Raw genomic sequence first — 27,500 nt, forward strand, 5'->3', positions numbered from 1 at the left:
TAAGGCAGCATTAGAGGGCTCCACCGCGGAGCTGCACACCGGGGCCCTCTGAACCCCAGCAGGCAGCCTGTCGCGGAGCTGCGTGTGTGGACCACGTTGTTTCTGTTACCTGTGCTGACTCCGGAGTTGGCGATGACGGTGGCGTCGGTCCACTGGTCGGCGCTGGAGACGGAGTAGGAGCGCTGGTGCATCCCCTCCGGACCGCCGCCGCCGCGGCTGTTGAACGACACCAAGCTGACGCCGCTCGCCATCTGAGACACCGACGAGCTGCTGGTCACCGAACCTGAAACAGGAAGTCAGGTTTAATTCAAAATAAACTCCTGACTTGTGTTTACTGAACCCCGCAACAGCGACAGGAAGTCAAGAGACAGAACAGGAAGTGGAACAAAACAATAAAAGCAGCTGACTGACTTTTCTCTTATTTATAGTAAAAATATCTCTTAAAAACTGAGAAAACGTTAAAATAGATGTTTTCTTTTTTAAAGCACATGCGTCCAAAATAGGGTTGCAAATGCTCGGCAAGTTTCAGGTAAATTTCTGGTAAATTTCAGACATTTTTCAAGGAAAATTTGACTGGAATTTTGCACAATTTCAAAATAAAAATCTTTTAATCGTGAACTTATTTACTGATTTCATTTTTGTAGTGCACGCGTCCAAATTAGGGTTGCAAAGGGTCGGTAAATTTACAGTAAATTTACAATAAATTTCTGAATATTTCTCAAAAGAGGTTAAACTTGGAATTTGGGGAATTTTGCACAATTTCAAAATGAAAATTTTATCTTTAAATAGTGAACTTATTTACTTATTTCTTTCTTGCACTGCATGCATCCAAACTAGGTTTGCAAATGGTCTGTAAAGTTTCGTTAAATTTCCAGTAGATTTCTGAATTTTTTCAAGGGAAGTTAACTTCTGGAATTTTGTAAAAAAAATAATTTTAAAAAAAAAATCACAATTTCCATATAAACATTGCACATTTTAATAGTGAACTTATTTTAAGGAAAATACCCAGAAATGTTCCAAGGGAGATTAAGTAAAAAAATAAATAAAATAAAGTAATAAAATAATAATAAATAAAATAAAATAAAATAAGTTTTATGGAAAACAATTATTTTAATTTCAGTTATATTTTTAATATTAAAATCCTACCTTCTAATGGTGAACTCATTTTGGGGAGAATATCCATAAATTGTGACATGGAGGCCAGAGAGAGAGAGTCTTTTATTTTGGAGGGGAATGTTTTTTTGGACGTTAAATGAGTCAGATTTCTATATTATTATTATTATTATTATAATTACGGTCAGATATATTTATATTTTATTTCCTGTAGGAAAGTTTCCTGTTGAATCTTCTCGGTGTTTTCCCTCCGTGGTCCAGACACAGTGATCCGTGTAACGCAGCAGCAGCAGATTAAAGCTTCTTCTTCTTCTGCTTAAATCAAACCCTTGAGTTGGTGAGAGGCTGCTGGTCCAACTCCCCCCCCCCCCCGGCCCCCCTCCGGCCCCCCAGCCTCTCATTACAGCTCATTTCGTGGTGCTGGCTGAGCGGAGCCAGGACTCTGATTGCATTAATATTCATGACAATAATTAGTACATGGAGTACGGCTCACTGAATATTCATGCTATTAGCTCCCTGTGTGTGTGTGTGTGTGTGTGTGTGTGTGTGTGTGTGTGTTTGATTTAACCGCCTCAGAAGAGCTGCTTTTATGTGAGCGCGCCGCACGGAGGAGCGCTCGTTTCTCCACACCTTTTTTTGTCTTTTTTTTTTACGACGTCTGTCTTCTCTTCCTTCAGCTGCACAGACGTGTGTTTTTATTATTTACATCTTTCAATGTTCAACCTTTATTGATTCACGGAGGACGGAACATGTTTACGACGAGCAGCGATTAGAGCTCGTAATTAAATAAGAAATGTTCTCATAACTGGAACATGGAGCCCTAAAACACCTCGCTGGACTTCAAACGGGTCACTCAAATACTCTTTAAGAGACTTCTTCTGGTAACTTCACGATTCAAATACTACATTTTAATATTGAAATTAGGCAAAATTAACAAAATTCCTGAGTTGAACCTCTCTTCAAAGATTTTTTCAGAAATGTATTAATTTTTTTAATTGTTTTCCAGAAATCCAAAACTAATTTTATTGGATTTTTATTTATTTATTTTTTTAACTTAATCTCTCTTGGAAAATTTTCAGAAATTTCCTGAATGTTTACAACTCTAGGCGTCATACTTTCCCCCAAATAAGTTATATTTTTATATTGAAATTGTGCAAAATTCCTGATTTAATCTCCTGGAAAAATTTTCAGCAATGTATAGATTTTTTTTTTATTTTATTGGATTTTTATTTATTTATTTATTTGAACTTATTCTCTCTTGGAAAATGTCCATATATTTCCCGACCCTTGACAACTCTCCGCGTACTTTTAACCAAAACATTCCATTCTTTCCCCCTAAATAAGTTCACTATTAAAATGTAAATTCTTTATATTAAAAAATGATTTGAAATTAAAAGATTTTTTTCCCCAAAATTCCCAAATTTAACTTCCCCTCAGATAATTTACTGGAAATTTACCGACCATTTGCAACCCTAGTTTGGATGCATGCAATGCAAGAAAGAAATAAGTAAATATGTTCACTATTAAAAGATAATATTTTTATATTGAAATTGTGCAAAATTCACCAAAATCCTGAGTTTAACCTGAAAAACATTCAGAAATTTATTGGAAATATAATAAATTATAATTAATTAATTAATTAAGGTTCTTTTTTTCCAGAAATTTATTGGAAATTTACCGCCCATTTACAACCCTAGTTTTGACGCATGCACTGCCAAAAACTAAATGTATTTATTTAGTTATGTTCTATTTTTCAGATGATTTATTACATAATGTTTTGGTAAATCATTTTGGTTTTAATCACCACGGTGATGTTCTTTGGTTTCTCTGGTTGTTGAGGTTGCTGAAACATAAAGACGATTATATTAGTGCCTCATATCTAACAGCGGATCTCAGGTGAGTCCCCCTGTCCCTCACCTGGCGTCTGTCCCAGCTGCAGGCCGCTCATGTCCTTCGTCAGGCCGTTGGTTTTGGGACTCGGCACGGCGGCACAGGTGGACACGGCGCGAGGCGGCCTCTTCCCCGGCACCTTCACCGTGGTCCTCAGCAGGTCGATCTCTTTACCGTGGACGTTCTGCATGTAGTCCTGAGAGATGGGACGAGACGGAGCGTTTGTTAGAGGAAGGTCAACGGTAAGATAACACAAACTAGCAGCTGGAAACTGTAGATAACATGAAGTCTGGTGTGATTGTGTGATTCTGTGATGTTTCAGAGACACATATGAAGATATAAAACACAACGCTTCATGTGGATTAAAGTTTGATTCAGTGACTTGGTGCACGTTGTGTTATTGTAATAAAGGATATAAAGAGATGAAGTGTCTGTGGAGCGTCATCAGAGTGTCTCATCAGAGTGTGGGTGTTTGGTTCAGAGAAGGATTAACTCCACATAATGACCTCTAGATAGAACACACAAACAAAAGACACACTAATCCCTCAAAGCGGCGCTGAAGTGGCCACGCCGGCTCCGATTGGCTGCGCCTGTTCGCCGACACGCCCGAAACACGAGCGCCCGCCGCCCGCCGCCGGACGCCTGGACCGCCCCCCGATGGAGAGCTCTCCACGGGATCAGAGAACACAAGTAGAGGTGTTAATGATGCACGAGAGGCGCTTGTTAAATGCACCCCCCCACCCGCCTCCCTCTGAGCCGGGTGGAGTGTCAGCGCTGACCCGAGAGGAGCAAGGCATTGTGGGAGGACGGCCTCCTCTTCAACATGAAGGAGACGAGGAGAAACAAAGCTCACGCTACCCGCTGGGTCGGATTAAAACCACTCAGGGAGCGACTGGACTGCTGGCGTTGTGAGGACCGGGACACTTCACACGGGACAGACGGGACACACGGGACAGACAGGACACACGGGACAGACTTATGAAGAGAGGACATTTTTATACAACTCAAGTGTAATGTCTTTGGTCTGAGGTTTGAATCCGGTTCCGGTTTAGAAACAGCCGTCTACCTGTGAGGACATTCAGGTCCTCGTCCTCAGAGAAGACGTCTTCACTCTCCAGCTCTGACGCTCTAATTGGTCCTCACAGAGACGGCGTTCCTACATCACACTCTTCCTAACACACACACTCTCTCTCCGTCTCTCGGCGTTTCCCGCCTCCCTCTGGCAGCTCGGCTGACAAAAGGCCAATTCAAAGCCAAGTGCTCTCGACGGCGTCTTAACAAGCCACCGGAGAGCCCTCGAGCCAGGGGCCTGCTGGGTAAACCCTCCACGTGCACACACACACACTCACACTCACACACACACACACACACACACTCCCCTCCGACAGATTGACCGAGGTAATTGAGTCTCCATTTGCATCGGGGAGCTTTCATCATCAGCCCGATCGTCCACGCCACGCAGCGGCGTCCAGGACGGATGTGTGTATCGACCAAACACGCCGACAGCAGGTGGTGTGTGTGTGTGTGTGTGTGTGTGTGTGTGTGTGTGGAGGGGGGGGGATAAATGGATGCATAAACGGCGGCGTGGCGTCCGTGTGAACAGAGAGCTGAATACTGCTGACGCCGACAGAAACACCAATCCATAAAGAGCGAGAGAACCCAAAACACGATCAATGGAGGGAGAGACGACGGCAGATAGAGGAGGAGAAGAAGAAGACGAAGAAGAAGAAGAAGAAGATAAACGGTTAAAAGAGACACAAACACACGACATCAGAGTTTTGATGAACAGGTTGAGGATCATTCTGGAGGATGTTCAGTAGTTTGATCAGCTGTTTACTCACAGGCGTTTCTATTATTTTGTCCACCCCATAGGCTTATAATATAATATAAATATAACAGTGTTTAATCCATAAATATTATAATTATTATCTTCATGTAACATTATTTCTAAACATTAGTATTATTTTTATTTATTTATTTGTATTGATTATTATTCTGTATAATCATTTTTATCTTCTTTATATTATTCCTGATTTTAAATATTTTTTTGCATTTGTATTTATTTATTTTTTTAATTATTATTATTATTATTATTTTGTATAATATTTTTTTTATCTTCTTTATATTATTCCTGATTATTTTAAATATTTTTTTATTCATTTTTTCATTAAATATTATCATTCTGTATAATCAGTTTTATCTTGTTTATATTATTCTTGATTATTTTAAATATTCTTGATATTTATATTTTATTTTTGATTGATTATTATCACTCTGTATATTCATTTTATCTTGTTTATATTATTGTTGATTATTTGAAATATTCTTCATTTTTTTTTAATTTATTTCTTTATTGTATTATAGCTCAATTCTATCATTTAAAAATATTTTTGTGATGTAAAAACACCTGATCAAGGTAGCGTCACGTTAAGGTCACGTTAAGGTCACGTTAAGGTCACGTTAAGGTCACATTAAGGTCACTAGTGTCGCCTCCACTAGTTAAACTAATGACTCTCTATCTCGCCTGTTTTTTGGCCCGCTCTTCTTCTTCTTCTTCTTCACTTTGAGACTTTTCTCGCCGCCGTCGAGGTGGCGTCCATCGCCATCGCCATCCTCTTAATTAGCGGCATTAATGTGATTTCTTTGCACATAGTCGGGCAATTAGCGGCGCTGATTGAGTTTCATTCGATTAGCCTCCGCAAACACGCTAATTGACGGCGGAGCTGCAGATGCAACGCGCTCGGGAGTAAAAACGAAGCTGGCGGTTTAGAGCTGGAGGGGCTCTCTGTGTGTGTGTGTGTGTGTGTGTGTGTGTGTGTTTATACATCAGTGTGTGTTGATGAGTTTGAACAGTAATTTCCTGCTTCAGCTGCTCTGATCTCTGATGGACGGGTTCAGTTTGGTGAAGAGTTTCAGCTCCGGAGGGAATCAAACCAACAACCCAAACACACTCCATGATGTCATCTCCGTGTTTAAACACATAACAGAACACTTTTTTCATATTTTATCATTTTGTATAATTATTTTATCTTCTTTATATCAATGTTGATTATTTTAAATACTATTTGTATTTGTATTTATTTATTTATTGTATTATCGCTCAATTCTATGATTTTAATATCTTTGAACAACGTGCACAAATTAATAAAAAATAAAAGAAAGCAACAGGCACTGAAAGACCTGATCTGATAAAACAATATTACATCAATATAAAAGTAAGTATAAGTGTCCACCTCGTCACGTTTGTCTAGAAAATCTCAGAAAATTGTAGAAAATAAAATATTATTTTGTCCAAAACCAACGAATATATTCAGTTAATGATATATAACAGAGAAAAGCAGAAACATATTTAATGTTTGGCATTTTTGCTTGAGAACGTCGCTCAAAATGATGAAGCGTTTATTAATATAGTTGACAATTAATAATAATAATTGACCTAAAAATAATTCTGTATTAACCAGAACTTTTACTCTGAAAATCTCAGAAAAATTGCATTTATTATAACCAAAATTCTCATTTAATTAATTAATTAATAAATAAAGTTATATCTAATTTTAATTAATTAATTGTAAAAATGTAATTTAATAAAAAAACGTTAATTGACAAAAAAAACAAAACGTGTTGAAAACCTGTCGAACGTGAAGCAGGAGACTCCACCAAACAGTGTGTGTGTGTGTTTGTGTGTGTGTGTGTGTGTGTGTGTGTGTGTGTGTGTGTGGTAATAAAGCAGGATGTTGTGCCAACAGGGCAGAGAGCCGGGACAATTAGCAGAGACATTACAGCTGATATTCACATCATCAACGGAGACGTGGGCAAACAGACGACGAGTCCTAATTAATACACAACCATCAACACCGGCTGGGTGTGTGTGTGTGTGTGTGTGTGTGTGTGTGTGATAGATGGAGGTCAGTGCACGCTGGCAGAGCGCTGCAGTCTAACGACCAATCAGAGGCTGTGTAATGAGTGTGTGTGTGTGTCGTACATGCAGGCTGGGGTGGTAGGTGAGCAGTCCGTTGTCACACAGCGTCACGTACTTCTTCTTCCACTCCTTGTTGAGGGTTTTACCGCTTCTCTTCAGCAGCATGCCCTGCACACAGGACACGAGACACGGCACATCAGATATACATATACATATATTGATTATTATTAATCAATTAACAGGTACTGCATTTAGCATAAAACAATATGCTCACATCATAACATGTCAAACTGCAGCCCAACAGGCAACAACAGCTGTCAGTGTGTCAGTGTGCTGACTTGACTATGACTTGCCCCAAACTGCATGTGATTATCATAAAGTGGGCATGTCTGTAAAGGGGAGACTCGTGGGTACCCATAGAACCCATTTACATTCACTGATCTGGAGGTCAGAGGTCAATGGACCCCTTTGAATATGGACATGACAGTTTTTCCTCGCCAAAATTAGGTGTAACATCAGAGCGTTATTTAGCCTCCTTCACTACAAGAAGAGTAGAGTGTCGTTACTCTAGCTTTAAAACTGAGCCCGCTACAACCTAAAAATCACAGGCTGCGTTAACACGTTATTATCGCGTTAACTTTGGCAGCCCTATTATATTTACTTGAGCAACAACTTGATGGATTGCATCGCATTGCGTTGTAACAGAAATTGGGCCAGGTTCAACTTCTTTGCAGACGACACTACGTTGTTTTTTTAGTGTAAGTTTGGAGCGTTATTTAACCTCCTTCATTACCAGCTAGTCTGACATGGTTGGTACCGATGGATTCATCAGGTTCTCTAGTTTACTATGATACCAGTAGTAGTAGTGGAAGTAGTAGTAGTAGTACTACTTGCGTACTTCTAATTTGACTTTTAATTCTCAAACAGAATAATAATATTCATCAGTTTTTATTCGTTCATTAATTTTTTTGTCCCGAGATGCTAAGTCTTTTTATTATCATCATCGTCTACTTTGAGCTTGTTTCTAAAGTGTAGCTGCTTCTCTAGTTTGTCCGGTTGCAGGATCACTAAAAGACTCCGATCACTCCGCCTCTCCTGGCTGTTGGAGTTTAGCAAACAATGACAGGTATTACTGGAAGTGGGCGACATATGGAGGCTGATGGACCAAGATGGCAAAGAGAGAAGAAAGGGGTGAAGATGCTCCATGAAGCAGGAGAATAAGAGGACAGTTGTGACCCGGGAGGACACTGAGAGGACACCGAGAGGACAACGGTAGGACACCGAGAGGACACCGAGAGGACACCGAGAGGACACCGAGAGAGGGTGATGAACAACGGCTTGGTGAGTCAAACTGTGGAGATCATTCCTTCAAGTGTTCTTTGTGTCTCGTTGAAAACAGGACGGAGACAAACACAAAGTTAGTATGAGAACCATTAAATGTTGTCTCTCGTGGTCGAACAGTCATAACGTCCTACTCGTGCACTTCTTCAACGTGTTGTGGTGCACATCGGAGCTAAATGGCGTTGAGACGGTGCGGAGCGGAGATAACGAGCTCAGAGCCAGGAGACGGATTAAATAAAAAACAACAACATGTTAACGCGGGAGAGGAGCTGGAAGACGAGCTGGAAGACGAGCTGGAAGACGAGCTGGAAGACGAGCTGGAAGACGGGAGGACATCAGCACTTCTTTAATTGTGTGACTCGTGTTTTAACATCCTCTCTCTCTCTCTCTCTCTCTCTCTCTCTCTCTCTCTCCTACGCACATCAGCCGCGGCTGACTGACCGTTTAGGCCGAGCGCCCGCCCGCTCGCACGCCCACACTTCATTTGAGCCGGATTCATTAGGTTAGAGAGAGAGAGAGAGCAAGAAGGTCAAAGAGACGGCGAGAGAGAGAGAGATCAGAGAGGTGGGGGGGGGATAAAACTGTCCGCTGATTAGCAATTACAGCGGCGCTGCCACGCGTGTCACTTCACTGGACCTCTACAACATTAACACTCCGACAGAGGATATTAATAGAGTCCAGCCGTGAAGGGAGGAAGGGGGGGCACCACTGAAGAAGAGGAGGACGTGGTGGGAGGGGGTGGGGGGGGGCTGAGATGGACAGGCCGGCTGATGGACAGAGGCCCTCTCGCCGCTCGCCGCCGCCCCGACCGCTCAGCTTTCATTAAGGCGCTCGGTGGTGGCGGGACGAGAGCGGCAGGCCCTGGGTGACCCCTCGCCGCCAGTGACGGCACATTCGGCGTAATTGGCGGTGACATAACGCCAAGAAGGGGACGCCGCCTCAGAGTGACAAAGACGGGAGTGGAACGCAGGCAGTGGTGGCGTAGAGGACGACGTGTCCAAAACAGCGTCCTAAAGAGTCTACGAGGTGAGATAATGATCCGTAATGAACACAGAGTGACAGCAGACACACGACAAGAAATGATCCTTTAACATCCTTCCTGCTGGCTCTTATACATTATTATTATTATTATTATTATATATATATATATGTATATATATATATATATAATTACTATTACTGAGTTATAACCAACCACAATAAAGATTAGCTTTTAGACAGATAACGGCGGCTACAGCGATGTCAACCCGTCGGTTGATCCCAGTAGTCAACCTCCAGGTCTGAGAAATGAAGCCAACGCTGAAGGGACAGAAACCAAGATGGAGACGAACAAAAACCAAGATGGAGACGGCTAAAAAACAGATGGCTAAACGTCAGCATGCTGGTCGTCATTATGAGATGAACTGGCGTAAATGAAGTCAACGATGCAGATGTTTAAACGTATTTCACCAACTTGTCAGACACACATCTGGTGCATTAAAGGTTAATTCATCTTGTTTAGAACTGGTGACCTCACAAAGGGACGACCACTCCGTTCTACCGTAACCGTATAAATGAAAAGATTGTGTCCTTTAACTGTCCAAACACGAGCAGATGATCATCATTCAGAGTGTTCAGAGCTCCATCAGGTCACTGATGTTGTTTCCAGTGATTAACACTAATTCCAGCTCATGTCAGGAGGAGGTAAACCAGAGCAGAGTGTGTGAGTGTGTGAGTGTGTGTGTGTGTGTGTGTGTGTGTGTGTGTGTGTGTGTGTGTGTGTGCGTGTGCTGCTGTAACAACAGGGTTTCCCCACGGTGCTCTAAACGCGACTTGACGAGCTTCCTGCTGCTGTGAAGTGAAAGCTGCCGGCAGCCGTGCAGCTGTCAGGCCAGCTGATCATCCATTACTGGCTGTTAGAGACGCAACATGTTCCAGGGCTCTGCATCAGGACCGTCAGACATTAACACGGCTCAGGTCAGCGCTCACTGCTGGGCTCCAATCAATCACTGCTCTATACAGACTAGAGGGACGTATCAGGGACCTTATTAAGGACATTATTAGGGACATTAATGATCACCAAGGGACCAGGCTGAGGGACTAATACACCTGAGACTTCATGTGTTAGATTGAAACATTTCATCTGGTGACTGTTGGTTTCACACTGCAAACATGGGAGTCCTGTCGTCTCCTACGTCCTGTCGTCTCCTACGTCCTGTCGTCTCCTACGTCTGTCGTCGCCTAAGTCCTGTCTACGTCCTGTCTACGTCCTGTCGTCGCCTGCGTCTGTCGTCGCCTGCGTCTGTCGTCGCCTAAGTCCTGTCGTCGCCTACGTCCTGTCGTCGCCTGCGTCTGTCGTTGCCTACGTCTTATCGTCAACGCCTATGTCCTATTGTCCTCACCTACGTCCCACCAAACTGATGTTGTAGAGAGAGAATACTACTAGTAAAACTAGAGTACAGACTGATGTTGATCCACCTCTGCAGGTCTGGACTGAACTAAACCGGGCTGATCCAGTATTTCTTGCACTTCCCCGTCCCAACCTGGTATTTGTGTATTTGTGTATTTGTGTATTAGTGTATTAGTGTATTTGTGTGTTTGTGTATTTGTGTATTTGTGTATTTGTGTATTTGTGCATTAGTGTATTTGTGCATTAGTGTATTTGTGTACTAGTGTATTAGTGTATTTGTGTGTTTGTGTATTTGTGTATTTGAGGAGGGAGACGTCAGCAGATTAATTTGGTCCATCCATCCGGAGGATGACGAGCGATCAGTACGCTGGAGGGGAAGGCTAATTGAACGGCGCGTCGAACCCTCCTGATGGGTAATATCTTTCATTCTTCACCTCGGGGCTCCGTGACACACTCACGTCACCTCGCCTCTTATTTTACCTTCAGGAGGGATGACAGCTCACAAGGTCTCCACATGGGAGAATGAATGTGTGGAGATAAATACATCGTCACATCTACTCTCTCCTCCCGGTACTCCTCCGCCCCGGTGAAGTATTGTGGCGTAGTGCTTCAGAAAAGGTCGCTAGCTTCGGGGGGGATGAAGTCATCCGTTAGGCATCCAAAACGTCCAACGGCGTCACGGAGATTTACAACGCTGGCTTCTTCTTCATAGATCCAAACTGTGAGTTGAACCAGGAACAGGAAGGACTCTTCTATTAGATATAGATCCTGTAGAACGTCCCCCGGAGACACTCTCTCATACTGACACTCTTCTTCTTCTCCTCCGTGAAGTATTGTGGCGTAGTGCTTAAGAAAAGGTCGTTAGCTGGAGGGAGGCCGAGAGATGAAGTCATTCGTTAGACGACGCATCGGACAAAATGCTCACGGGAGGGGGGGGGCTCCTACCTGAGGGCGTCTGATTAAGGACCACGGTGGTCACATGACAGAGGACGGAGACACATGGACGTTATCAGGACGGAGCTCAAACTGTCTCTTTCAAATCCTTAAAAATAATCCAGAAAAGACGACCTTCTACTGTGTTCTAACGTAAAGAACCCGTCTGATGAAGAACTGCAGGAAGGTTTGGTTCCTCCCTTTGATACGCCATCTTGGTTTCTGTCCGTCTCCATCTTGGTTTCTTGGTCGTCTCCATCTTGGTTTCTGTCCGTCTCCATCTTGGTTTTTGTCCGTCTCCATCTTGGTTTTTGGACGTGTCCATCTTGGTTTTTGTCCGTCTCCATCTTGGTTTTTGGACGTGTCCATCTTGGTTTTTGGACGTGTCCATCTTGTTTTTTGTCCGTCTCCATCTTGGTTTTTGGACGTGTCCATCTTGGTTTTTGTCCGTGTCCATCTTGGTTTTTGTCCGTCTCCATCTTGGTTTTTGGACGTGTCCATCTTGGTTTTTGTCCGTCTCCATCTTGGTTTTTGGACGTGTCCATCTTGGTTTTTGGACGTGTCCATCTTGGTTTTTGTCCGTGTCCATCTTGGTTTTTGTCCGTCTCCATCTTGGTTTTTGGACGTGTCCATCTTGGTTTTTGTCCGTCTCCATCTTGGTTTTTGGACGTGTCCATCTTGGTTTTTGGACGTGTCCATCTTGGTTTTTGTCCGTGTCCATCTTGGTTTTTGTCCGTCTCCATCTTGGTTTTTGGACGTGTCCATCTTGGTTTTTGTCCGTCTCCATCTTGGTTTTTGGACGTGTCCATCTTGGTTTTTGTCCGTGTCCATCTTGGTTTTTGGACGTGTCCATCTTGGTTTTTGGACGTGTCCATCTTGGTTTTTGTCCGTGTCCATCTTGGTTTTTGGACGTGTCCATCTTGGTTTTTGGACGTGTCCATCTTGGTTTTTGTCCGTCTCCATCTTGGTTTTTGGACGTCTCCATCTTGGTTTTTGTCCGTGTCCATCTTGGTTTTTGGACGTGTCCATCTTGGTTTTTGGACGTGTCCATCTTGGTTTTTGGACGTCTCCATCTTGGTTTTTGGACGTGTCCATCTTGGTTTTTGGACGTCTCCATCTTGGTTTTTGGACGTGTCCATCTTGGTATTTGTTTTGGACGTGTCCATCATTTGTCAGGCTTCTGAGGGCGTTACTGATATTGACACCTGTGAGTTGAAGTGGTTGGAACCAGGAACAGGAAGGACTCTTCTATTAGATATAGATCCTGTAGAACGTCCCCCGGAGACACTCTCTCATACTGACACTCTTCTTCTTCTCCTCCGTGAAGTATTGTGGCGTAGTGCTTAAGAAAAGGTCGCTAGCTGGAGGGAGGCCGAGAGATGAAGTCATTCGTTAGACGACGCATCGGACAAAATGCTCACGGGAGGGGGCGGGGGGCTCGTACCTGAGGGCGTCTGATTAAGGACCACGGTGGTCACATGACAGAGGACAGAGACACATGGACGACAAACTTTCTCTTTTAAAAATAAACCCTGAAACTCTCCGTCTGAACAACAGCGACCTTCTGTTGTGTGAATCTGAAGAAGGCGTCTGATAAAGGAACTTCTTTAAAGGTTTGTTTCCTCCCTTTGATACGCACTAATCTACTCTCTAATCACTCAATCACCCCCCTATTCTCCCCACACAATGGACTCTCCCGAGGCCTGTTGAAGGGAATGACAGCGGATCTTAGAGGAGATACGGGGGCGGCGCTGTCGCTGGGAAAAGACCCAGGATGATCTGGGAAGACGCCGGAGACCTTTTGTTCTTCCCCGTCCCCGGAGAGCAGGAGGCTAAATTAGAGGTGTCACCCCCCCCCCCGCCGGACGCTGCCTCCCGTATCGGCGCTGGCCATCTGATCCGGCCTGAGCGGCGGTCGTAGCTCATCCATCATCGTGTCAGACAGGAGAGGTGTTGGTTTGTATTGAGTCTGGGATCAGGGCGGTAATAACGGGGGGGAAAGGGAATAAAGGGAGGACGTGTGAGTCCAGGTAAACATCACCTGAAAGCTCTGGAAGCTAAACACCAACAACCCCCCAACCCCGTGATCAACTGCTCCTTTAATCACGCTCATCACACGTCTACAGTTCTATTCCATTCATCATCTTTTGGTGCAGATTTCTGAATATCGTAACAACATGTCCTGATGAACCTCAGCTCTCACTTTAAAGAAGTAAATGTAGCGTTGGTCTCGTTGTTGTGGCGTTTAAAGAGTGTGTCATTAGAAGCGTGGAGCAGCCTTGGAGGAGCTCTGAGTATTTCCTACTTTAAAGGATCTCTTCCCTCCATGTGGCTCTCGACCTGACGACGGGCGCTACAGGAAGACGGCGGAGGGACGAACACGTCGAGGTAGAACGGCTCCAAACCCACGACCGACATCAAAACACACACGGCGGCATCGGCGTCGGCCTCCACGACAAGGTCGGCGTTGATGAGGCAAGGACGGCGAAGGGCAGGCCCAGGGGAGCAGGACGCGGACCAGATCAAATAAAACACCAGCGAAGAAGAGGGGGGCTGAAGAGGAGCTGATTTATCTGATAAGAGTTCTGGGTAATTAATTAGAAACTCAATTATCCAAACCTTACTTCAGCAGTCTCAATTCATTAGCGGATAAAAAGCCTCGCCCCTCGCTCGCCTCCGACAACCAGAGGATGTGAAGACGGCGTCTCTTCCTCGGCGAGGGGACCCCTCAGGTCAACGCCGGGCGCTTTCTCGTCCAGCTTATCATCACACGAGCGTTCACAAACACACACACACGCGGCGCGGAACAACAAAGCGACCGCGGGGACGCTTCGGAGCGAAACACCCCCGTGCCAAACAGAACACGGCAGCGAGCGCTCCGTGGAGACCGCGGCGCCGAGGCGTAATGAGCACAATGTAAAAAAGGGCTCTTTGATTGACGCCTGTGTTCCTTGTTTTAATTATTTCTCAAAGTAAAAAGGGAGAGACGTCCTCGAACCCCCCCGCACCCCCCCGCACTATCTCATTTCCAGGGGTTAGTGTGCATGACAAAAATGTCATCATGGCCAAAATGGCTCCGAGCGGTGACAACCTTTCCCAGGGAAATGATATTTTTCCAATCCGGCGGAAGGCGGATCGTGTCACCCTCGTTAAAGCCTTGATAGCAGGTCTTTAATATTCACCGTCTTAATTAGGGCCGCAGTTAATTTCATTAAATTCTTTGGCTGCTAAATGAAGCAGATTATGAGACATCTTTTATTGCGAAGCGTGAAATTACAGCCTGCCCGCTGCCAATGGCGGGGCGCAACTAATGAATTACAGGGTAAATAACACCCGAATTAACCATCCAATTTAACTCCTTACAAAGCGCCCGGCGCCGAGGGGGGACGAGTAGACTTGTCAAAACCACCCAGCCCCGCGCTCGTCTGCAGCCCCGCGAGAGGCAATTACAACCTCGACACTAATCAGCTCCCAAGCAGGAAGAACAAGAAGAAGAAGAGGACGGCGTCCGAAGCCTTGAGAATCAGAGTCGGACTCAGTGAACGTTGTACAGCAGGAGGTCGTCCAGCTGGAGGTCAGACGAGCTATTAACTGCTCATAAAGCAGGAAACAGGAAGTTCAAAGAATGAAAGAGAGGCGTGTTGGACAGCAGAATTACTAACAGTGTTTGACCAGGTCCACGCTACACCAGAGTCCAGCTGATTCTGGACCTGATTCCTCCAGACCATCAGCAAAACCCTGATAGTTAAATGGTTCAACAGATTTAGCGGTATGTTAACGTTAATGTGGCTAACAGCGCTCGCTAAGGGCGCTTGTTTCCTCGTCCCGACTCCGTGTCCGCTCATGTCCTTGCAGAAAGCACAACCTGAGCGCCGCCAGCGCTGTTTTAGGATGTTTAGAAACGAGCTACGCGTGGATGGAAATGGTTAAACAGACGTGCCGTGGGAATTTCAAAATAAAGGCATGATGACGTTGGATCGTTGATCATTCAATCGATATATCGATCCAGATCGAGGGAGCGTTACACCCAGAGTGATCTGGACTTTATATTTACATTGTGTGCAAACCAAGATGGAGACGACAAGAAACCAAGATGGAGACGGACAAAAACCAAGATGGAGACGACAAGAAACCAAGATGGAGACGACAAGAAACCAAGATGGAGACGACAAGAAACCAAGATGGAGACGGACAAAAACCAAGATGGAGACGACAACAAACCAAGATGGAGACGACAAGAAACCAAGATGGAGACGGACAAAAACCAAGATGGAGACGACAAGAAACCAAGATGGAGACGGACAAAAACCAAGATGGAGACGACAAGAAACCAAGATGGAGACGACAAGAAACCAAGATGGAGACGGACAGAAACCAAGATGGAGACGGACAAACAACGATTGGACAGGTTGAGAACAAACCAAAACGTTCATCCAGACGATCTGAACCACTGTAAGTTAATGGTCATTACGGAGGGTCAAAGTGTGTCTAATGAGGACATTAAAGGTCTCATGTGAGAGCTGGTCTGGATCCGGATCAGGACCCGTCAGATCCCTGACTGCAGGTCCATCCCGTCCTCCCGTCCTCCTCTCCTCAGCCATCACTGAGCTCTCAGACAGTGGCCGTGGAGCCACCAGTAAGAGGATGTGTTTGTACTGGGCGTCTCCCAGGTGGGTTCAAAACCCCAGTCAACCTTCACTGAGTAAACACGGGTGTAGAAGACGAGCGTCTGCGGTCCCAGCGGTGCCGCTGCTGCTGCGTCGGAGGAAATTAATTTGTTAGATTGTTGCTTTTCAAAGCGCCTCGGTCAGCCGCTCGACAGCGACGCCAGCCTCTCTCTCCGGTAATTAGCAGCTAATTAGCGGCGTGGAGCAGATGTCGGAGGAGCCCGGCGCCGTCAACAAGCCTCTGTAAACAAAGCTGGACGCATCAGCGACCAATCGGCTGCCGGTACAGCCGGCTCTTCCTCTGTGGTTTCATGTGTCGCAGCAGGACGCTGCAGCCTCCACGCCACATGTGCTTCCTGTTTCAGATCCTCCGGCAGGTTGTTCATCACAGAGTTCATCACAACCAACAACTAAAAATACTACTACTACTACTACTACTACTACTACTGCTACTACTACTACTACTAACACTACTACTAATACTACTACTACTACTACTACTACTACTACTACTACTACTGTCCTTGAACGCACCATTCTGCAGTTTTCATCAGTTTAATTTGTAAATAAAATCTAATAAATATAAATGTATCTGGTCGGAGTCTCGCTGGTTTTATTGGGGATTATCATTATATATTTAATAATTGTGTAGTTTGGTAGCAGCTTTAACGTTCTGGCTGGATTTGACGATATTTGGACTGTCAGACTACGGAGGACACAACCTGCCAAAATCAAAAATAAATAAATTAATTAAAAAATGACACAAAAAAAGAATAAATATGTCATTAAATGTAGCAAAAATAATAAGTAATAAATAATAAGAAAGAAATGCTAGGGGAAAACTGTGCATACATAAATAAATGCATAAATACGTAAAGAAATAAATGCTAAAATTATAAATATAAACATTTATAAAAAAAATACATAACTAAATAAAAAATGCAAAAAATAAATTAATTTTAAAAATAATAAAAATAAGTGCATAAATAAATAAAAACTATTGCAAAAATAAAGAAAAAATGATTTGAAAAATACATAAATAAATAGAAGAGACCATTAAACAGAAGAGTAAATAAATAAAGGAATTAATACAAAGATAAATAAATAAAGAAGCAAATTAAAACAGAAATATCAATTTACATCACATTTTATTAATTAATTAATGCCTACATTTATTTTTTATATTATTTTTCCTGCATTTAATTACATATTTATTTATTTATTAAGTCATTTATTAATTAATTTATTTTGGCAGATTCTGTCCTCCATACAGATAGTGGTTGAAAAACTTATTTACTCTTCTGTTTAATTTTCCCTTTGCATTTCACCCCTTATTTATTTCCCCAAACATATTATTTATTACTTATTATTTTTGCTTTAATTAATGACATATTTATTTATTTTTTATTGAGTTATTTATTTTTTATTTTTTGGCAGGTTATGTCCTCCATACACTTTGTTTGTTCGTTCCTGATTTTAATCTTTATTAAAGAGCGTCTCGACTTATTATTCTGGGTCACAACCAGCTTCTTCAACAACAATAATAATCATCTTAATATAAATAAAACAACGCAGGTGAACGTGAGGACACGATCAGCTGAATAAATAATATATATATATTAATATAATTATAATAATTAGTCGTCTCGTTGACAGAACTCACTTTTCTCTAAAATAAATTAAACTTCAGAATCGACTCTGGGAGACAAACTGTTGGACATCGTCTCTTTGTGATCGCTCGCCGTGAGACGGCGAAGACGGCGTGACACACCTGACCCTGTCCCGCCCACACACACACACACACACACACACACACTGTAACACACACGCTGTTATTCTACCTGTGAGTGTTTATTTTGGTCGCCCTAAAGTGCTTTTCTGTCCGTGATAAGTTCAGTTTGTGTGGATCTGAGTGGACGCCGCCTCATTCTCATTATAGACAACCCTTTCCTGTGTGTGTGTGTGTGTGTGTGTGTGTGTGTGTGTGTGTGTGTGTGTGTTTTAATGAGCGCCGGACTCTCTTAACGAAGGCGTTCTCTCCTTTAACAAACGGCGAGCTGAACCGGCGTCACCTGGAGTGGTCGAGAGTCGCTCTGAGAGGCGCTCTAATGAGATCAGGACCGGCGAACAAGTGGCTTCAACACCTTAACACGCACACGCACACACACTGAGGTAGAAGATGAGAATAAACAGAAGAAGAAGAAGACGCCAGCGGGAGCAGCGGGAGCAGCGAGCGACGCCTTCAGGAAGTTAACCCAACGGAGAATCCAGAGAAATAAATGATGAATTTAAAACGTGTAAAAAGTGAATGACGTTGTGCAGAACGGCAGGACGACCACGCCGACTTCCACCTGGTTTGACTCCATTGATCTGCCTCTAATCTCCACACCTACACCTGTTACAGCAGGTTTATAGTATATGATAGTACATTATAGTACATTAGAGTATATTAAAGTTAAACAGTATCAATAAACAGCCTCGGTGTTGAGAGGAAGAGGAACCCGACTGAACGCCGGAACGTGACGCCGCTAATCTCTCTGGCAGGTGTCGCTCTCCGTTATGTCATCGGCCCGGCCGACCTCCTTCCTCCGAGGTACGGCGCCGGTAATCAGCGGTCAGTTAACGGCTGACGGCGGGCTGATGGTGATGTTTCACCGAACAGATGAACCATCACATCAAGTCTTATTTCAGGATTCTTGTTTTCATTTTAATTTATTATTATTTAATTTATTTAATTGTTTATTTAATTATTTTATTTCATGTTTCTCCAGAACTTGTTGGAGTAAAATCTGAGCACAGAGTTTCTTGTTTTATTTAAATGTTTTATTACATATATTATTATTATTTTATTTATTGTTTTTATTTATTTCATGTTTCTCCAGAACATTTTGGTGGAAAATCTGTGCACATTTTTTCTTGTTTTATTTTTATTTTTTTTTAAGTTTTATAAAAATGTTACTTATATTTATTTTATATTTATTTATCATTATTTTATTTAATTTGTATTTATTTCATGTTTGTCTAGCACATTTAAAAAAAAAATCTGAGCACAATTTTTCTTTACTTATTTCTTTTTCATTTTTTATTAAAGATTTTGTTATTCATATGTATTTTATTATTTTTTATTAGTTTGATTTATTATTACTTTATTTTTATTTTTTCTCCAGACAATTTTGGAGTAAAATCTGTGCACTTTTTTCTTGTTTTATTCTAATTCTTTTATTAAAAATTGTATTTATTTATTCATTCATTTATTTTTATGTTTTATTATTTCATGTATTTATTTCAGTAAAATCTGAGCACAATTTATCTAATTAATTATTTAATATATTTTAGTTTTTCATTGAGATTTAAAGATGAAAACTTCTTTTTGTTTATGATTTTAAAAAAATCCTCAAAACTAATAAAAGGCGACTTTGGTGAAACTTTAATAATTTGTTTTATCATAAATAATTACAATATGTTGCCTCCATCCTAGACAAATGAATAAATAGAAATAAAGAGAATAAAGTCTCGTTATTGAAGTGTATAAACTCATATTTGTCGGTATATGTATCTTCATTTCAGGATAGAGTCTAAAGTAGAAGCCGTCCTCTACAATCTCATTATTGAAGTGTAATAAAGTGGGACAGGTACTACCCCCCCCCCCCCGCCCGCCCGCCTCCAGAGCAGAATAAAGCAGAAGAGGCAGCGCTGTGAGGCGGCGAGCGTCCTCCATGTTGGATTTTTTTTCCCGTTAAAGTGGACGTTAATTGATTTGATGGTTCCCTGTGGTCGCTCTCGCCTCGCCTGCTCCTCGCCGTGCTCTTCGCCGCGCTCGCCACGCCGCAGACCTGCTGCCTAATTACACTCTGTGTTTTATAAAGACTCTATTACACGTCAGTGTTCACCGTCTCCCCGTCAACGCTCCATTTACACCCGACGCTAACAAGACTCGCTCTGCGTCGTCTCGCCGTCTCCCGACATGAACTCAACAATAGAACACAACGCTGAACACACCGGAGGGGTTAATACGGAGGTTCAAAATCACCACAAATATCACCAAAAACATCACCAAAAACACACCGTTCATCTGTATGGAAGACGTAACCTGACAAAATAAATAAACAAATAAATAAACATGCAATTCAATAAACCAAAAATAATATTAATAATAAATGTAGGCATTAATAAATTGATAAAATGTGACATAAATTGTTAAGATATAATAAATAAGTTTGTAGGAATAAATAGGCGGGAATTGCAAAGCGGAAATCATGCAGAAATAAATACATATATTAATAAAAATATGCAATTTAATAATGAATTTTAAAATACATTTTAAAATAAATAAAAAATAAATAATTCAATATAATTTAATTATAATAAATACATGTATTTAAAAATAAATTAAAAAAAGAAAGGGAAACAAATCTATAAATATAAAAAAGAATGAAAATAAATACATAAATAAATAAACAAACAAATAAATAAATAGGGAAATTAAAGAGAAGAGTAGATGGATTAGGGAATTAATACAAAGATAAATCAATATAGAAGCAAATTAAAAGAGAGATTTATGTCACATTTTATCAATTATTATTAATATTATTTTTGGTACATTTAATGACATTTATTTTTGAGTTTGGCAGGTTTTGTCCTCCATACATCTCAGCCAGAAACTGTAAAAACTGCTTTAACACCACAGAAGAAGAAGAAGAATAAGAAGAAGAAGAAGAAGAAGAAGAAGAAGGAGAAGGAGAAGAAGAAGGAGAAGGAGAAGGAGAAGGAGAAGAAGAAGAAGGAGAAGGAGAAGGAGAAGGAGAAGAAGAAGAAGGAGAAGGAGAAGGAGAAGAAGAAGAAGGAGAAGAAGAAGGAGAAGAAGAAGGAGAAGAAGATGATGACGACGCTGGGAGCTGCAGAGGGATTCTCACGTGATGACAACAGTTCCCTCGTCGCCTCGCTGTGACATCACGGCGGGGCTTTTCTTAAACGGCGAGCCCAAACACAAACTCTCTCTCAGTCTCTCTCTCTCTCTCTCTCTCTCTCTCAGTGTCTCTCTAAGTGTCTCTCTCTCTCTCTCCCCTCATCAGAGATGCCATTTGTTCATTAGGAGATTACAAACGAGGCCGCGGCGTCGACACGAGAGGCTGCGATTAGTGCTCGCTAATTGCCTGATTTGCTTGTCGAGAGAAGCGACCCCTCTCCCCCCCCACTATACCCCCCCACCCTCCCTGTCCTCCAACGCCAAATTAAGAGGCGATTCAGGTGCAGCGCTCGCCGTCTCAGCGGGGACGTGTGATCATGTGTGTCACGGAGATGTTCCCCTCTTCATCCTCTGCTTCCCTTCTTCTTCTGTGGTGGCTCTGCTGCCAGCGCTCCATCAAAGAGCAGCTTTCAGAGGCGTGAAGAGGGGGATGAAGAGGAGGAGGAAGAGGGGGATGAAGAGGAGGAGGAAGAGGAGGATGAAGAGGGGGATGAAGAGGGGGATGAAGAGGAGGAACAGAGGGAGAGGAGGAGGTCTGGCTGGAGGAGAAGTGAAGTGTGTGATGTCACCGTTAATCAGACAGGAAACAGGAAGTGTCACCTGTTTGATGGGGATGGCTCGCCCGCTGCCGATGCTGTCGGCTCGAGACTCCAGACCCTTCTTGTCCTTCTCCGGCTCGCTGGCCTTCCTCGACTGTGGACCGCACAATAATAATAACAACACCCGTTATTACCAGACTAATTATAACAACACCCATTATTAACAGACTGATAACAATAAGTCAATAAATAATAAGTCTTAATTAGTGTAAATTAAAATGAGTAGAGTTCTGAGTGTCAGCGGTGCATTTAGTAGATGTTCTGAGTAATACTCCTAGAATGAAAGAGACACAATACTGAGTCATTTCTAGTAGTTTTGCATCTTTTTGTAGTTATTTTTTGTCTCTTTGTATTTGCTTTGTGTTTTTTTATAGTAGTCTTGCATCTTTGAGGTTAAGTGTCTCTTTGTAGTCGTTTAGTGTCTCTTTGTGGTCTTTAAGTGTCTCTTTGTAGTCATTTAGTGTCTCTTTGTAGTCTTTAAGTGTCTCTTTGTAGTCATTTAGTGTCTCTTTGTAGTCGTTTTGCATCTTTGAGGTTGTTAAGTGTCTCTTTGTAGTCTTTAAGTGTCTCTTTGTTGTCGTTTTGCATCTTTGAGGTTGTTAAGTGTCTCTTTGTTGTCGTTTTGTGTCTCTTTGTAGTTGTTAAGTGTCTCTTTGTTGTCGTTTTGTGTCTCTTTGAGGTTAAGTGTCTCTTTGTAGTCGTCAAGTGTCTCTTTGTAGTTGTTAAGTGTCTCTTTGTAGTCGTTTTGCATCTTTGAGGTTGTTAAGTGTCTCTTTGTTGTCGTTTTGTGTCTCTTTGTAGTTGTTAAGTGTCTCTTTGTTGTCGTTTTGTGTCTCTTTGAGGTTGTTAAGTGTCTCTTTGTAGTCGTCAAGTGTCTCTTTGTAGTTGTTAAGTGTCTCTTTGTAGTCGTTTTGCATCTTTGAGGTTGTTAAGTGTCTCTTTGTAGTCGTCAAGTGTCTCTTTGTAGTCGTTTTGCATCTTTGAGGTTGTTAAGTGTCTCTTTGTAGTCGTTTTGCATCTTTGAGGTTGTTAAGTGTCTCTTTGTTGTCATTGTGTCTCTTTGTAGTCGTCAAGTGTCTCTTCGTAGTCGTTTAGTGTCTCTTTGTAGTCGTTTTGCATCTTTGAGTTTGTTAAGTGTCTTTGTTGTCGTTTTGTGTCTCTTTGAGGTTGTTAAGTGTCTCTTTGTAGTTGCTGTGTGTCTTTTGTGGTCGTTGTGTCTCTTCGTAGTTGTGTGTCTTAAGACTTTTTTCCACTTCTATGGTGAACGTTGACGCTGTGATATTCAACTAATCACCGGTAGAATCAGCGAGTGTTTCATTGATCCATTAATATTAATATTTCTAATCAATAACGTGTGAACGAGCAGATTCAGAGTGAAACGGGACTCACGGTGAAGAGGTTGGAGCGCCGTTTGGACTGCTTCCTGACGGGCGTGGGCGTGTTGGTGGTCTGCGGCACGTCGATGCGGAGCTCCTTCTGGCTGGTGCTGGGCGTCGACGGCACCGACGACGAGTAGTCGCTCAGGCTGCCGCCGCCGTTACTCGTCTGGGAGGACAGAAGAAGAAGAAGAAGAGTTTCATATCCTACATCAACAGGCTTCCTGCTGCTCTCACAGATTCATGAACTCGTCCTAAAGTCTGATTATTTATTGATATACGTGAATGATTTCTGAATCAATGCGTGTATTTAGAGGTCGTCTGAGCGTCTGCGGCGGGTGAATAAAGTGTTCTAGCGTGTTGGACGTCTCGTCGGTGTACCGGGAGGCGTCTCTCTGACAGTCGGCAGTAATCAGTGGGAGCTCTGTGGAGGCGGCGGGAAGATAAACGGGACTCTCGGGGGGGGACGCGCCGGCGCTGCTCAGACCCGCTGAGCGATGGCTTTTTAATGAGGAATCGATGGCGGATTGAAGGACGAGGATCGAAGAGATTAACGGCGCTGGGCAGCTGTTAGAACGCCGTACGCAGGTTTCTACGTGTCTGTGAGAACACAATCACACTGCAGTTACTCTCTATGACATCAGCTTCTAACGGCGGTGACCTCTGACCTGGCTGATGTGGACGGCGGACACTTGTGTGGCGCAGACAGACGAGTGACTCGGCGAGTTGGGCAGCGACTTGCACGGCCCGATGGACAGCTGCTGCTTCTTCCTGGTGGCCACGATCTTCTGGGCGACTGCAACACAAACACACATCACATGATCAATAACAGTCACATGATCAACAGAAGTCACATGATCTATAGTCAGAACAAGCAATCAATGAGGAAACTGAACAGATTTCAAAATAAAAGACCACATGGAACATGTCCAGCCTGATGAATATAACCTCTTATTGAGCTGTGATGACTTATTTATTCTAATTAGTGATTTTCTGTATTTATTTTATTAATAAATATATAAATAAAAAATGAATGCAAAATATAAATAAATAATAAATTAATACAAACATAAATAAATACATTTAGAAATCAATACAAATACATACATAAATATAAATAAATACATAAATAAAAGATAAACAAAAACAAAATTAAATTAATAAAAAATGTAAAAAATATATGAATAAATATAAAAAATTAATAAAAAAATAAAAAATAAAAATGCAAAAATAATTAAATAACTTTAAAAATGTATAAAAATAAATATATATATAAAAAAATGCAAAAATAACTAAATACAAAATAAATGCAAAAATTAAATAAATAAAAGGGGGAATTAAACAGACGACTAAATAAATAAGGGAATTAATACAAAAGTAAATAAATAAAAAACAGAAATATTAATATATGTCACTTTTAATTAATTAATTAATGGCTACATTTATTTTTAATATTATTTCTGTTGCATTTAATGATATATTTATTTATTCATTTATTTTTGGCAGATTCTGTCTTCCATAAATTTGCAGTAAAAGTACTTAAACTAAACTTTACTTAAACTTTAATTCTTTTAATGAAGCCCCTTCGACACATCTGCCTGATGACACTGTTGGAGTCTCTTAATAATAACAATTTCTACTGTTTTAAGCTGAAATATATGAAGACGTTGCTCATGTATAAGTCTATTTATGAGTTTGTTTTTTATGCAGACAGTTATTTGTATTCAGATTAGATAAAACATGTTGAGAATATTGGTTTAAAAAAACACCCTAATCAATGTGAAAATAAGTTAAGTTTCTTCTTCTGCTGTCTTTTTCGCCGCTGCCCTTGGCTCGGCCCCGAGTCACCTGGAGGTAAATGTTTACGAGCGGCTCCTCATTAACGAAGCCGCGGCTCTTTTAACGAGCTCCAATTAAAACAATCATGTGTGAGAGCATGAAACCGGAGTCGCTGTTTATTGGAACAGAGATAATGGAGTCACTAAAAGTCTCTCCTGTCTCCCTCAAACACAGCCGAACACCTCTCTCTCTCTCTCTCTGTCTCTCTCTCTCTGTGTCTCTCTCTCTCTGTCTCTCTCTCTCTCTCTCTCTCAACACGCTGCAGCTTGTTTGACTGTATTTCTTAAAGGAGTCTGGTGGCGATGCTGCAGCTGCAGCAGCAGCAGCAGCTAACATGCATGTCAGCGCGTACCTGTGCTGCTTTACCTGGCAGGCTGTATATTACCTTAAGTGTTAAGAACAGTTATGATAAGGCCGCGCTAAATATTTAAACTGCTCGCTTAATGCAATTTAACTTTATCCATCAATCTCCGTTTCTGCTGTGAGAAGCTGCCATTTTGTTCCTAATGGAAACGTCTCCCCGTTGATCAGATTTATGACGGGGCTGCACCCACCGCCCGGGACATAAAGACCAGGCTGGAGGTGGAGGTGAGGCTGACGCTGCAGCGCTGGGAAAGTCAGAGGCTGCACACGGCTGCCTTATATATATTAAAGCTTTATTTTGAAGAGAAACTGCTTATAAAACATGTCACAATTTTGCAAAATATATGCAAAACAAACTCATTCGGCATACTTTTAATGGTGCATTATGGGAAGTGTAGTTTCAGAAATGATCTTCCAGACACAGAGATCATTCTGCACACTTTTGACGGAGTTCGAGCCGGTTTTCTGATGTTTAACACTTAGATCTTGAACTATTAGAGGCGCTGATGATTGGCTGAGCTGCTCGGTTCACTTCCCTGTAACACGGCCTGTGATTGGTCAGCAATATGAGATTAACGATAAACAGGAAGTCTGCATTAATAACAGCTTAAAACGCTGAGTTATTAAACAGGACTCTGCTTTAAAGTGACATTAATCAGAGATATTAATATAAGCGTGTGTGGTCATCTGAGCTCGTTAGCGTGTGCTAACGAAGCGCCCTGCATCTGCACGCTGACATGCATTAGAAGAAGAGTGTGTGTGTGTGTGTGTGTGTGTGTGTGTGTGTGTGTGTGTGTGTGTGTCGGGGGCTCATGTCGGTGTAATTAAGCTAATTAAATTAGCGCTCTGATGGACGAGGGAGCACGGCGCTGTCACCCTCCTCCTCCTCCCTCCATCCCTCACTCAGAGGTCAACCCCCCCCACCCGACTGGACGATGCTTCACCCCCCCATTACTACACATTAAACACACACACACACACACACACACTGAGACAGAGCCTTAAACAAAGACAATTACTGAAACATTAAGATTAAATATTAATATTATTGTTTAAAATGTTGGGATATCATCCTGGATTATAAATTAAATTAAATTAAATGATTATCAATATTAGCTGGACAATTTATAGACAGTATGGCTGATTCATTGAGAATGTTTTTTTATTTAATTTTTTTCTACATTTCTTTAATTTTAATTTTAATTAATTTAATCTTGTTTTTTTCTTTAATTCTATTTTCTTTTTTAATTTTAATTAATTTTTTTTTTTTTTAGAGGGTATTTCTGGACATTTACAAATTATTAAATTAAATTAAATTAAATTAAATTATTACCAATATTAGCAGACAGACTGATTTATTGAGAATGTTTTTTTATTTAATTCGATTTTTTCCCCCTACATTTCTTTAATTTTAATTTAATCTTAATTTAATTTTTTTCTACATTTATTTAATTTTAATTTCATTTAATGGTTTTATTTTAACTTTATTTAATTGTATTTTTCACATTAAATGAAATTAAAATTAATAAATGTAATTAAATAAAAAAACATTCTCAATGAATCTGTCAAAATGTCTTTTTATTGTCCAGCCAATATTGGTAATAAATATATCATACTTAATAATTATAAATAATAATAATAATAATAATAATAATAATAATAATAATAATACTTAATGATATCACAACATTTTGACATATTTTATTTGCAAATGTCCAGAAAATACCCTCTTAAATCAAATAAAAAAATAAAATAATTAAAAATAAGAAGGCTTTAAAACAACATTTGAACTATAATGTAAAATAGTGTTTTCTTAAATACTCAGATAATTGCATTGAGTTTGGTTTGTGGCTGGAGGAGCATGCAGGTTTTATTTGAGGCTTTCAGACATATTCTTTGTATTGTAGTGTAATTTAAAGTGCAGTAAGATGCAGCATGGAAGCAGGTATTGATTGATCGTATGCATACATACATATTTATTCAGATTATTAATAGATATTTAATCCTCTCAGACGTCCTGACAGATTGTTACTAAACACTCTGATTTAAACCACATTAACAAACACGCAGTCGATGGAGAATCAAATCACTATTTATGAAGGAGT

At 41.4% G+C, this 27,500-nt stretch overlaps 1 protein-coding gene across 8 annotated transcripts in view; it reads right to left on the reverse strand.

The window, feature by feature from the left end:
- agap1 (ArfGAP with GTPase domain, ankyrin repeat and PH domain 1) overlaps positions 1-27,500 on the reverse strand; it is a 138,271-nt gene that overhangs the window by 43,210 nt on the left and 67,561 nt on the right. For all 8 annotated transcript variants that reach the window (XR_005205885.1, XR_005205886.1, XM_037762524.1 and 5 more), the window contains 6 exons: positions 23,862-23,989; positions 23,207-23,362; positions 21,819-21,911; positions 6,986-7,090; positions 3,031-3,199; positions 110-283 (listed from right to left, as the gene is read on the reverse strand). Coding sequence is in view for 6 of the 8 variants with exons in the window: in XM_037762524.1 (XP_037618452.1) it covers positions 110-283; positions 3,031-3,199; positions 6,986-7,090; positions 21,819-21,911; positions 23,207-23,362; positions 23,862-23,989 (825 nt within the window). In the remaining 2 variants the exon portion in view is untranslated. The remainder of the gene's footprint in view (positions 1-109; positions 284-3,030; positions 3,200-6,985; positions 7,091-21,818; positions 21,912-23,206; positions 23,363-23,861; positions 23,990-27,500) is intronic.

The sequence above is a fragment of the Sebastes umbrosus genome, chromosome 24 (assembly GCF_015220745.1).
Source record: "Sebastes umbrosus isolate fSebUmb1 chromosome 24, fSebUmb1.pri, whole genome shotgun sequence".
Taxonomy (NCBI): Eukaryota; Metazoa; Chordata; class Actinopteri; order Perciformes; family Sebastidae; genus Sebastes; species Sebastes umbrosus.